The 13063-nt window shown below is 36.9% G+C and overlaps 1 protein-coding gene across 2 annotated transcripts; it reads right to left on the bottom strand.

Moving 5' to 3' along the window:
* Positions 1-1672: 1672 nt before the first annotated feature.
* On the bottom strand, positions 1673-9077 carry LOC144956136 (uncharacterized). Of its 2 annotated transcripts, none has more exons than XM_078886514.1 (3): positions 8803-9077; positions 5058-5234; positions 1673-1745 (listed from the first exon to the last, which is right to left on the bottom strand). In XM_078886514.1, exons 1-3 carry the CDS (start codon positions 8971-8973, stop codon positions 1704-1706), a joined length of 390 nt encoding a protein of 129 aa, XP_078742640.1. In that variant the 5' UTR covers positions 8974-9077; the 3' UTR covers positions 1673-1703. The 2 variants fall into 2 exon arrangements, with proteins under 2 accessions (XP_078742640.1, XP_078742641.1); XM_078886515.1 differs by lacking the exon at positions 8803-9077 and adding an exon at positions 8237-8491.
* Positions 9078-13063: the final 3986 nt, after the last annotated feature.

The following is a 13063-nucleotide window of genomic DNA, read 5'->3' on the forward strand; positions in this document are numbered from 1 at the left end:
TCTTCTTCTTCTTCTTCTTCTTCTTCTTCTTCTTCTTCTTCTTCTTTCTTCATTTCAGCCAAAGTCGTCATGTAGGCGAGAGGAGAGCAGGCAAATACAGGATGGAAGATTGTTTTGTTTTTTATTGGGTTTTTTTTTTTTACGAAAGCAAATTACGTATAGACAGCCTCTTGAAACTAGTTTTTACTGATGTAATAGTTCTCTATGTGGCAGGTCCCAGGTTTGATAGTTCTTGCCAAGATGAAGGTCATTTACATTGAATAATATTTAATGAACGAGTTTCCTGGCCGTTAACTAGTTAATCAACGTGCACATATTTACGAGTATTTGTGAGGTCCGATAGCAAAACGCTCTTATTATTGGCTCTATTCAACATTGTTGAAAGAGACAATATTTTGCGCTAGTTTGAGAGTATTTCCACTACGACTATGAGCGCAAAACAATTTGGGTTATCAGACCTGCAAATAAATGCACGTCGCCTTTAATGCAAAAATTTATACCATACATTTCGAAATAAATTGGCATCAAAATATCATCTAGAGTCCATTTTTTTAAAAATTGTTGTTGAACGAACACCAGTGTTAACATAAACATGATCTTGTGGTTTAGATGTATGACATTCGGCTCATGACCATAGGTTACGATTCAAGTCCTTGAAAAGGTTCTTTAGCGACATATTCTCGTCATCTTGGCAAGTCTAAACAACTGACCGGTAACAACATTGCATTTTTCTGGAAAAATTGTATGAGTATTTTTTGTAATAATGCTGATTTTATTTTCAAGCATGAAAAAAGAGGCGGTGCATTGCACCAAATCAACCAATAGAGCACCGCCACTGTTGAGCACATACAACCTGGCGCAGCACTTGTCGCCTACATGACGGCGTTGGCTGCATACATGAAAAAGAAGAAGAAGAAGAAGAAGAAGAAGAAGAAGAAGAAGAAGAAGAAGAAGAAGAAGAAGAAGAATAGAGAGGAGGAGGAGAAGGTAGGAAAAAAATGCAAATACAACTATTTGGTATTATTTTTTTATTGAATGCATAGATATATTATTCGAAGGAAACGGCTCATTTAAACAAGGCAATTTTAAAGACTATACAAAGGTGTGCATGGGTAATCTTTTTGGTTCAAATGGTAAATCAAGAGTTGGGTTACTATTAAATTTACTGAAAAGTCTGGAGTGAACGCCCGTGTCAATAACGATGAGAGTTATAGATGCTGTGCACTTGGCTAAGAATCTCACAACTTTGTCATCCGGACGTATAACGGACCAATACACAAAACTATGTGTAACCTTAAAGGTTTATAGTCAGTTTAATACAGTTTATTGAGAATTACTCATAAAAGCAGATGGCAATAATAAAAAACAACGACAAAGGCCCGAGTGACGTCAACTTCGTTCTATCTATAGGATATGGAGAAGTGTCAGATGAGTACAGAGAATAAAAGTAGCGTGGTGTCAGAGCCAAGCTTGGGATCCAATTGGACCCGTAATTGTTTGTTCTCTGTTTTTATATGATTCTTCTCCATTATTCCCTATAGTTTTCATCTTTATAAAATCCTTTACGTGAAAAAAAATGATATTTTTTTATTATTTTAACGTTAGATTTAGCTATTCTTCTGCAAAAATTCGATCGCGAGATAATAACGATCTGAGACGATGTGTCATATTACTATTTTCCCTATTTCCATGTCCGTCGGATTTCAGTTCAACGGTGAGCCAGCATCTCGCATCACTTTATCTACCTGAATAGAAATGGGGAAAGAAAGAAAAAAAGAAGCTGGATTCGTTTATCATTATTAACATTGGTAGCAGACGAATGCCAAGTGTACAAATAATTGCAATGGTTTTAAAAATATTACAGTTGTGTTTCAATGCACCCTTTTTTCATTCAAGATCTGCGCTTAAATAGAAGTGCCGCACGGGTTTTGGTTATCGAGAACAGTAACACCAGGAACATAGCTCAACCAGGAACTAGTACCAAGAACCTCCACCAGGAACAAGTTCCTGATCATGTTACTGTTACTGTGTGTGTGTGTGTGTGTGTGTGTGTGTGTGTGTGTATGTGTGTGTGTAGAGAGAGAGAGAGCGCGCGCAAACCAGCCTACGTCCCTCCCTCCAGTCTGAACCTCTCGTCTGTCTGTGGTTGGTACGACAAACACGAGTACGCAACCTCTCGTCTGTCTGTGGTTGGTACCACAAACACGAGTTCGAACGTCGTACCCGTGTCATCTATGCGCCGTACTACTTAGGACATGACTGATACGAAACTCTCTTCGACCGGCACAATCGCACCAGGAACAGGTTCCGTACCAGGAACAACGCCACCAGGAACACAATCGTACCAGGAACATGAAAATGTTCCGAATGCCCGCCGCTATTAAATAGTGGTGGCGATCACAGAATGCCACGTATTTTAGGGGCAGCGTGGCTTAGCGGTACGGTCTTTGCTTCGTACCTGAAAGTTCGTACCTGAGTTTGATCACCCGCCGCTGCGCTGTGTGGCCTTGAGCAAGTCACCTCGCCCTAGCTCAATTTGCGTCGCTGCACTGCCGCTCACGCCTGGGTTATTCCAGTCTTCCCTTGGAATAGACCCTAGAGACAAATTTCCCCTATGGGACGAATAAAGGTATTTTTAAAAAAATTATGTATGTGTTCATTGACCTTTTCTCCCGTCTTTCTGGATATTAGGTGAAGTATTCTTACAATTATTTCTGTCGTTCACTCGTGCAAAGTGTATTGTTTTTCTCTTAAGATTTCATGCTGGGTGGGGATCCTGACCTCCCATAGCGGACAGGGAGGTACATACTGTGTCTTCTATCCCCATATATCTATTTTCCAACATGCTTTCTGTCTTTGTCTTGGAATGAGATTACTTGTTCTTCCTGGCGCTGGCCGGAGTCCTGGCTGGGAGGGAAACAGTCAAATGCATAGTTATTGTTATGGGAGATTATCTTTTTTTCCTTGTAAATCATCTCTCTGTTATGCATTGTATTATGGTTAGTTTGCATATTATATTATATAATTTGTAAACATGTGAGTGTATTCCTCTTACTTTGGGCCTGTGTTTGTGTCTGGATGAGACTTTTAGGTGATCTCAAACTAAGTACATTGGTGGTATGCTCTTGGAATCTACATCTGATCCCTATTTGAACCAATTCCCCTTTATCTCACCTTTTCTTTTGCGATTTAATTGTAATTCTAGAACTTTTTACTATCCCATTTTCTTCCTTTTTACTGGCGCTTATATGACTTTAATGTGTTGCAAGCGCCGTAAAACCCTTAAAAACAAACAAAAACAAAACAAGATTTCATGCTCAGTTTTTGTTCTACTAACAGTTCAGAGATTCTAGCAGCTTTGATATCGCTGCTAAGAGTATTTTTATACGCCGAGGTGGCCGATCTGATCCACCTGTTTGTTTGGTGTATCTTAATACTCTTCAACAGTCGTAACGTCACTTCCTTCCTAATGACGCATGGTAACTTAATAACACTGGCTCTAAACTATCGGAACAATGGCGGACGCCCGTATGAAATATTTCTCTGGGGAACATAAAGGGTATCCAGAGGGGAAAAAAACCATAAATTTGATCATGTCTTGAATTTTACACATTCTGATCACAAGGCATATGAAAAGTTCTAGCCACAATGAAAAATAAAAAGTAATGATTTTCTTTGTTTAGAACCAAGATGGCCGCCGTTGCCGGGCGCGTGACATCAGACTATTGAATCGTATTTCGGTCAATTGTGCAGTCAGGCAGACTCTATGGTAAGGGAAAAAAGGGAAGAGAGCAATCCTCTCTTACATTAAGAAATTATGGAGTAAGCACCGGTGTAAGATAAAGAACAGAACAAGTGTGTATGAAAGGTGCCAGACAAAGCAAGAAAGAAAAATTTAAGAAAAAAACATCCCAAAAAATCAGTCGATTGATTTTTTGAAATGTTTTTTTTTCCTTGCTTTGTCTGGCATCATTCATACACACTTGTTCTGTTCTTTATCATCTCTTAGCAGCTTAGATATCGCTGCTAAGTGCATTTCTATAGGCCAATGTGGCAGTTCTAATCCGCCTGTTTGTTGGGTTTTCTTAATTTCGGTCAATTGTACAGCCAGGCCGTGACTATAGTAAATTAGATAGAAAGGGATTCGTAATTTTACACCTGAGTACGGTGGGAAAATGTGAGTAAAGAGCCTTCTCCAAGCACTCAACTATGCGCCGAGCGAGGCTCGAACCCAGGACCTTCCGGTCCGAAAGCGAGTGTCATACGACAAGACCACATAGCCTCACAGTTAAGTAGTTAAAGTAGTTAACTTATTTAATTGAGGAGAATGAGTATAAATCCGGAAGGTCCTGGGTTCGAGCCTCTCTCGGCGCATAGTTGAGTCCTTGGGAAAGGCTCTTTACTTACATTCTCTCACCGTACTCAGGTGTAAAATTGCGAAAAGGTGCATTAATCAATAAATTCTCAAAACTCAAAAAACGTCTGATCTAATCACTTTTTATCAATGTTGTGAAGATGGATTAAATTGATGGGGGGAAATATATCGAACGGAAGACGTTCTTCATTTTTCAATGCTGTGAAGATGGATTAAATTGATGGGGGGAAATATATCGAACGGAAGACACTCTTCATTTTTCAATGCTGTGAAGATGGATTAAATTGATGGGGGGAAATATATCGAACGGAAGACACTCTTCATTTTTCAATGCTGTGAAGATGGATTAAATTGATGGGGGGAAATATATCGAACGGAAGACACTCTTCATTTTTCAATGCTGTGAAGATGGATTAAATTGATGGGGGGAAATATATCGAACGGAAGACACTCTTCATTTTTCAATGCTGTGAAGATGGATTAAATTGATGGGGGGAAATATATCGAACGGAAGACACTCTTCATTTTTCAATGCTGCGCACTAAAATAAGATCTACATTTAACAGTAAAAAATGTTAGGATCAGGCAAGGTGTAAGATCAAAACTCTGGAAGGGGTGACAAGCAGAATGAGAAATACAATGGAAAAAAACCTTTCTCCTTGGCAATCATTTACAGACTCACCCATTTGTGGAGATGATCCGCTGCATTATTGCTTTTTTTAATGCTCCCAGCTGTCACTCGTCTCATGACGTCTTTGGCAGCCTTTAGTTGCTGTGACGTCACCTTTTTGCAGTCGAATGCACCCAAGCGTTGGACAAATCTGGGATCACTGACGAGCTTGGTGAAGACAGTATACGCCTAAAAGAATATAACAGTTTATGCAAAAGTTTAGAGATACTTAACGCTGCTTGCTCTTTTTTATAAAAATGAACAACAACAACAACAACAACAACAAAGAAAATAAGTACCTAGATGAATTATTAAACAAAGATACGAATGAATAAAGATGCATTCATTTATAGAGTATATACTTTAACTGATATGTATATGTATGTATTTTATTTTATTTATTTATTTTTTTTTTTCACTTAAAATTGATATTTATATTGTAAAGTGCCCAGAGCTTGTGTTTTACACGAGAATGAGCGCTATATAAATGTGTATTATTATTATTATTATTATTATTATTATTATATTATATCATTATTATTATTATTATTATTATTATTATTATTATTATTATTATTATTATTATTATTATTATTATTATTATTATAATGCTCAATGTTCTTTACAATGCTTTCATTTTTTCAGGCGTTATATTAAAATATTTATTCAATGTTTATTTCAATTGCACACATAATAGAGACACCTCCGAATTTCCCTCTGCGTGATTTGTTAAAATCCCCGATGAATATAAAGTTTATCATTGACTTAAAATCCACACTCCAACTCGTATAATATGCAAACTCTCGAGACCTCAAACAAAAGTAGTTTGTGATATGCATGTAGAGCAACAAGCATGAAACCTCTTATTGGTAGAAATAATTTACAGCTAGTTGCATCCCATGGTTATTATTCCGGTGAAACAAATCACAGTGTCATAGTTTGTTGGGTCTTGTTTTTGTTTTGGGTTTTTTGGTCTTTTATTTTTCTGTTGTTGTTTGTTGTTCTTAGTTGGGGGGTGTGATTAAATATTTCTTGTTTGCTTTGGGTTTTGTGTTAGTTTGTTTTTTGTGTTTGTTTGTTTTTTTTTTGTTGTTGTTTTTTTTTTTTTTTTGTTTTTTGTTTTTCATTTGGGGGGGGGGGTTCTTATTTTTAATTTATTTTATTTTTATTTGGGGGGGGGGGGGGGGATGGGGGTGGTTGTTTTTTTGTTGTTTTTTTTTTTTTTGTTTTGTTTGGGAGAGGAAATAGGATGGAGACGATGGATGCAGATTGGACACACCCTTAGAAAGAATGACTCCACTATAACAAAGAAAGTATTGGACTGGAACCCTCAGGGTAGAAAATCAAGGGGAAGGCCATGTGGAAATAGAGAAGAATTAAAGAAACTATATACAGAGAAGTGCTAAGACCTGGTACGAGATATTTTAAAAAAATTAGCTCGGGATAGAGAAGGATGGAAACTGTCTGTGGCCTATACCCTGACCGAGGGTGAAAAAGGCAATGATGATGATGATGATGATGACTGATACGGGACTATAAGAGGGTATTACAGATCTTATATTCTATACACTTTATTATCATCATTATCAACTATGCTAGCATCTTTATCATCTTCTTCTTCTTCTTCTTCCTTTGATTGCCCACAATCAATTGGTTGATTATTATGGCAAATAAGAAACTGCTTTCTAATCTCTCTGTATTCCTTGTTTATAATCGTTAGTCTAAAATCAATTTCCAGGGACATTCAGGGGTCGTCAACGTTGGTCAGTGATGGTTTGTGTAAGGTCTAAGTAATTGCATAGCAACTTGCCACAAAAGCATAAATTGTAGTGGCTTCGGTCACTTTAGCGTCAAGCTGGTTCCAGTCTCTGACCGTACGTGGCAAGAAGGAAAAACCACGGTATTGTGTTCTGTGTGTTATGAGGCTGTATTGGTTGTTGTTACCTCTTCTCTGTCTCAAAGATACTGGTATTAGTTTTTTCTTGATGACTGGGCATTCAGCGAGGTGGTGTTTGATCTTAAATAGCATTGTTAATCTTGCTGATTTTCTGCGGTGTTCTAATTTCGGCCACTGTAGTTTTTACAGCATGTCTGATACACTTGAGGTGTTGTGGTGTCTGTTCAGGACGTAGCGTGCAGCTCTTCTTTGCACTGATTCTATTTTTGAGACGTATCATCGTTATTAATAATTTCATTATAATTTCCATCAACATTATCAGTATCCAGTACCATCCTTGATATTAATTTATTGCAGGGCTTTCTCAAGGGGACAATAAAATTAAATATACGGCAAATTGTTCTTTATCTGCTTCTCATCCATTGTATGTAAAATATTCTATTTCAAATTTGCCTATTTTAAAATTGTCTTTTTCAAAATTATTTGTCTATTTTAAAATTGTCTATCTCAAAGTTGTCTATTGCAAAATTGTCTATTTCAAAATTGTCTATTTTAAAATTGTCTAATTCAAGATTGTTTATTTCAAAATTGTCTATTTTGAAATGATCAATTTTAAAGTCGTCTATATCAAAATTGTCTATTTCAAAATTGCCTGTTTTTTTATGTCTATTCGAAATTGGTCTATTTCCAAATTGTCTATTTTAAAATTGTCCAGTTCAAAATTTTCTATTTCAAAGCTATCTATTTCAAAATTGTTTATTTCAAAATCGTCTATTTCAAAATTGTCTATTTTAAAATTGCCTTTTTCAAATTTGTCTAGTTTCAAAGTATGATAAAAATAATAACATAAAGTAGACTAAAAATAATAGAAGAAAGTCCTTATGCGTTCGCAACTTACATTACAAAATATAAATAAATATAGTTTCTCAACTTGAATTAGTTTTATTTGTCAAAAAAATAACAACTTTATCTTTTTCAAGCCATTAAAACAACTTTTCATTATTTTCATTGTCTTATATTTCCAGTCGAGCAAGACGTGTGCGGTCATCCTGGCTAGTTGCGAGAGTTCCCGGGCGTTCAACTTTAACAACAACAAAAAGATCCTAATTGTAGATGCAAACATTTATCTGAATAATATTAATTCTACCAACCCAATTTCTTTAGTAGGATAAATGAATGCTTTAATTTAAGGTGGGCAGCTACGTATTTTTACTGTTTATAAGTAGTGAGTGAATGTGGATTTTATCATAAAATAATTATTACCAAACTATTATAGCTCGCGCAAGAACTCTACCTTGTCAGTCAAGTTGCTGATGTTTTCAGTTATATTATCAGCCAAAGGGAAATCTCCTAGTAAAATAGCGACAGCTGCCCCCACTTCCTTGACGTGTTGTGGTGGATTCATTAAGTTCCTTAACTCTCCAAGCATGCTGCCTGTAATGCGTCGTTCTTTGGCCGCCATTACTCAATAAATTCTTAAAACTCAAAAAAAATTCTGATCTAATTACTTTTTATCAATGTTGTGAAGATGGATTAAATTGATGGGGGAAAATTTATTGAACGGAAGAAACTCTTCATTTTTCAATGCTGCGCACTAAAATCTACATTTAACAGTGAAAAAATGTTAGAATCAGGAAAGGTGTAAGATCAAAAATCTGGAAGAGATGACAAGCAGAAAGAGAAATTATAGGGGAAAAAACCACTCCAGGGTCAGCTTGCCTCGACTGGAGCTCGAATCTCAGACCTCCTGATTACCATTACCAGTCAGTGTGCTATTATTACACCACATAGGTTACACGATAGTTTATATTCGTCACCAGACTGAGTGCGTATCGAAGATCGCGCAAGCACACGACTTACCTTCTCTGACAGGTTGCTGGTATCTTGAGTCAAATCGTCGTCTGTTAAAGGCATATCTCCCATTAAAATAGCAACAGCTGCCCCCAGGTCTTTGACGTCTTGTGGTGGGCTCACCAGGTTCTTTAACTCTCCAAGGATGGGACCGAAGGGAGTTCGTCCTTTGCCCTCCATTGTTCAATTTTCAAACCGCTAAAACTTCTTTTAAAATCAATGCTTGGAAGGTAAAACTTGTTGTATTTACCCTATATTATTTTCGTGGAGAGGAAATACATAGGCGAGGTAACCTATTGAACGGAAGAAACTCGATCTTTTTTAACAGTGCGCACTCACAGCATGAATTCGAGACTGGACCTCACTTAAAAATTATACAATCTGTTATCTCTTGCCCCTCTGACCCACCCGGTCACTCATCTTTAAATCTATATGTCATATTACACACTACTATCATTACCACAGCTACTACTCCTATTACGATTACTTCTACAACAGCAACAACAACAATTACAACTACTACTACTACTACTACTACTACTACTACTACTACTACTACTACTACTACTACTACAATGCTACTGCTACAACTTCTACAATTACTACTATTACTATGTCTACGATGACTACTACTACTATTACTACCATTATTCCAACTACTACTACTACTACTGCTACTACTACTACTACTACTACTACTACTACTACTACTACTACTACTACTACTACTACTACTGCTGCTGCTGCTGCTGCTGCTACCATTAGTGAAAATAATAGCTATACTACTATCCGTAACTGTTTCTAAACCTTTATTCCAATTCCATTTTATAAATATTCTGATATAGACAGTGTACATTTTATTTTATTTTACATTCTAAATTGCACGACGCAACCCCCCCCCCTTTTTTTTTTTTTTTAAAAAGATATTTTCATGAATTGCACACCTATTATTAATATTTATTGTCATATTTTAATTCGTGCTTCCTTACAAAGGGGCATTCTATTTCTTGCCCCATCATTGTCTTTGTTTATTCACCTTAACTACGCCATTCACACATCTCTCATTCGTCCTTGATGTTTCATTCGTTGTCTTTTTTTGATAAAGGGGAAACCCAAAACGTCCACAGTATTTGTCTTCGTTTACTAAATTGAAGCTTACATTTCAATACTTATCGTTATTTTAAAAATCTATATTAGACATTTCTTAGAGTTATTATCTTCTTCGCCGTTTCCTTTGGACTGGAAGAGGTAAACAGGATTATTTAGTCTACCAGTATGAGGACGAAGAAAAATACAAGGGAAAAAATCATCCCAAAAACTCAGTCGACCTCGACTGGGAATCGAACCTCAGACCTTTTGATTACCGGTCAGACGTGCTACCACTACTTGTATTTTTCTTTCTTTCTTTCTTTGTCTGGTCCTTCATACACACTTGTTCAGTTCTTTACCAGAATGAGGTCAATAACAATGTGAAATTGAATGTAAGCTTCTATTTAATATACGAAAACAGATAAAATGGACGTTTCGGGTTTCCCCTTCATCAACGAAACAAGATGAATGAAATGGTTTGAGAAATGGCAATTACAATCTAACACATCAAAATGTAAAGTTCTACATGTTGGTAGGGCAAATTCCTTACATTTAATTTGTTATACTGATGAGAATAAAATCGAAACTCTTTCTTTTGTAAAAACAGAACATGTTATAGGAGTTATCTTTGAACGTGCTCTTAATTTTGTAAGACAAATTGATACAATAATTAACAAAGCCACCAATACAATTGACAATATAATTAGAGGTTTTGAACACATTTAAAATTGAATTGCTCCTAACATTATATGAACTTATAGTAAGATCAAATTTTGATTACGGGACACAACCAGTTAAAGGAACATATGTGGAGGATGTCCAGAGCAGGCGCCTCTGGACAATGTGACTGCGGACTTGAAAATGAAAATGGACATCATGTCCTAATGGAATGTCCAAGGTACAACCAGTTGAGAAGGAACTTCTGGCCTGACCCAACCCCATACTCAAAGAAGCTGTACGGCAGTGAGGACGACCTCAGGACCACTGTGGGCTTCATTCACCAGACCGGACTGACCATGTGACGTGACGGGAACGAAGAAGAAGAAGAAAAAGATTACGGGAAATGTTTTTGATGTTCTCTTTTCAAAAGGAAATCAATAATTTTGGTGTAGGAGGATTAGGAGGAAGAGGAGGAGGAGGAGGAGGAGGAGGAGGAGGAGGAGGAGGAGGAGTATTTATTCTCATTGATAATACAAACAATTATCTTGCCTCATATTTTAGACCAAACAAATCAAGTTTTTAACATTAAAAATCAAACAGAATAACATTTTGAGTCGATCAATTACATATTTTAAAATTATATTAAAGATATATATGCGGCTATGTGGTCTAGTGGTATGAGATTGGTCTTTAGATCGGAAGGACCTGGATTGGAGTCCCGCTCTGAGCAGAGCAAAGTTGTGGTATTGGGAAAGACTCTTTATCATATTATCTCACCGTACTGAGGTGTAAAATAAATATCCGGTCGTAAACAGATTTATTTGTGACGGAAAAAATGAAATATCGCGTCATGTCTTGTCCTACATGTTAAGTGTTGCTGTTGTTTTGGGGCCCCAGCGTTTTGAACACGCATTGCTCCATATAAATGCTCAAGTACAAGCTCACCTTGAAAATAAATATCATTGTTCAAATCGAATAAATATGCGATGCCATGTTCAAGTTCAAGGGTTTGATTGATCGTTTGAAATTTTATGGACAGTCAAATTAACGATGATATCTGGAAAAAATGTAATATTACACATTTAATCCAATCAGCAGTAACACATTTAAATAATCATCATATCAATGAGCTCAAATGCTAAAGCATTTTACAAGATCTTGTTGGCTGCAGCGCAGCCCCTTTATTTCCTTTTTCTATTACAAGAGAAACACCATAACGACACCAATACACTGAAAGGCTCACAACTCTTGTATTACTTTGAGTAGGTCTACTTTATAGTTATTTCCCCTGGAATAAAAAATAAGGCTATGTGGCCTTGTGGTATGACACTCGCTTTCGGATCGGAAGGTCCTGGGTTCGAGCCTCACTCGGCGCATAGTTGAGTCCTTGGAAAAGGCTCTTTACTCACATTCTCTCACCGTACTCAGGTGTAAAATGAGTACCTGGCCGTCGACAGCGTTGTCTCTGTCCGAAAAAAATTGTAATATCTCCTAACAGGCGTTATGTCCCGTCTTACATGTTGCATGTTGCTGTTGGCCAGGGACCCATTGTAAAGCGCTTTGAGCACGATTCGTGGATATTGCGCTATATAAAATCTCTTTTTTCTTCTTTTTTTTTAAAGATTAAAATTAATCCAATGAGCGCAATTTATTGATTTGTGTGTGTGTGTGTGTGTGAAGAGGGAAAGAGAGAGGCACAGAGAGAGAGAGAGAGAGAGAGAGAGAGAGAGAGAGAGAGAGAGATTTGAGCTAATTTTGTTTGAAGGGTTTATACGACGCTTGCAACACTGGTTACAGTGGTATTGGTGGTGGTAGGGGTGGTGATGTGGTGATTGTAATAGTAGTTCCAGGGATGGTGATGTGGTGGTGGTTGTAGTCATGGTGGTAGGGATGATGATGTATTGGTGGTTGTAGTTGTTGTGGTATGGATGGGGATGTAGTGATTGTTATAGTAGAGGTAGTATGGATGGTGATATGGTAGTGGTTGTTGTAGTAGTGATGGTAGGGATGGTGATGTGGTGGTTGTAGAAGTATTGGTGATGGGAGGGATGGCGATGTGGTTGGTTTGTTTTTTAAAGTTTTGTTTGTTTTGTTAAACTCTTTTTTCGTGTTATTTATATTTTCTTCTAAAAGATGTTGGAATATCTAGATAATAGAATTAAAGGTGGATGGGAATAAGTTTTGGCCCACTTCGCGTAAGCATCACTGTCTGCAACATGAATATAGTACATAACATTATGTTCGATAGGACTTGTTTGAAATCGCAATATTTGATCAGAATTCAATAGAATAACAGAAAATAAAACTTGTTTGAAAGTGTTTCTGTTTTTTTTTTCTATTCATTAAGAATTTTTTGTCACTAAATTCATACAACTACGCCAATTGTAATATAAACAACAAAAAGCCGGCCCACTGCCCACGCCATCCTCCATTTGGCGGCTGACTCTCGATCGGACGGTCAGCGATCGCGAAAGGTTATGTTGACCTGATATATCAAGGAATATGGTCCATTGCAACTGGA

The sequence above is a fragment of the Berghia stephanieae genome, chromosome 10, assembly GCF_034508935.2.
Source record: "Berghia stephanieae isolate SIO BIC M18660-M18661 chromosome 10, UCSD_Bste_1.3, whole genome shotgun sequence".
NCBI lineage: Eukaryota > Metazoa > Mollusca > Gastropoda > Nudibranchia > Aeolidiidae > Berghia > Berghia stephanieae.

Excerpts from the sequence above, each read along its gene's own strand:
- LOC144956136 (XM_078886514.1), bottom strand. The coding sequence starts at position 8,973 with ATGGAGGGCAAAGGACGAACTCCCTTCGGTCCCATCCTTGGAGAGTTA. Across the intron at positions 5,235-8,802 it reads CCAGCAACCTGTCAGAGAAG|GCGTATACTGTCTTCACCAA; the intron begins GTAAGTCGTGTG and ends ATATTCTTTTAG. Across the intron at positions 1,746-5,057 it reads CGGATCATCTCCACAAATGG|GTAGATAAAGTGATGCGAGA; the intron begins GTGAGTCTGTAA and ends ATTTCTATTCAG.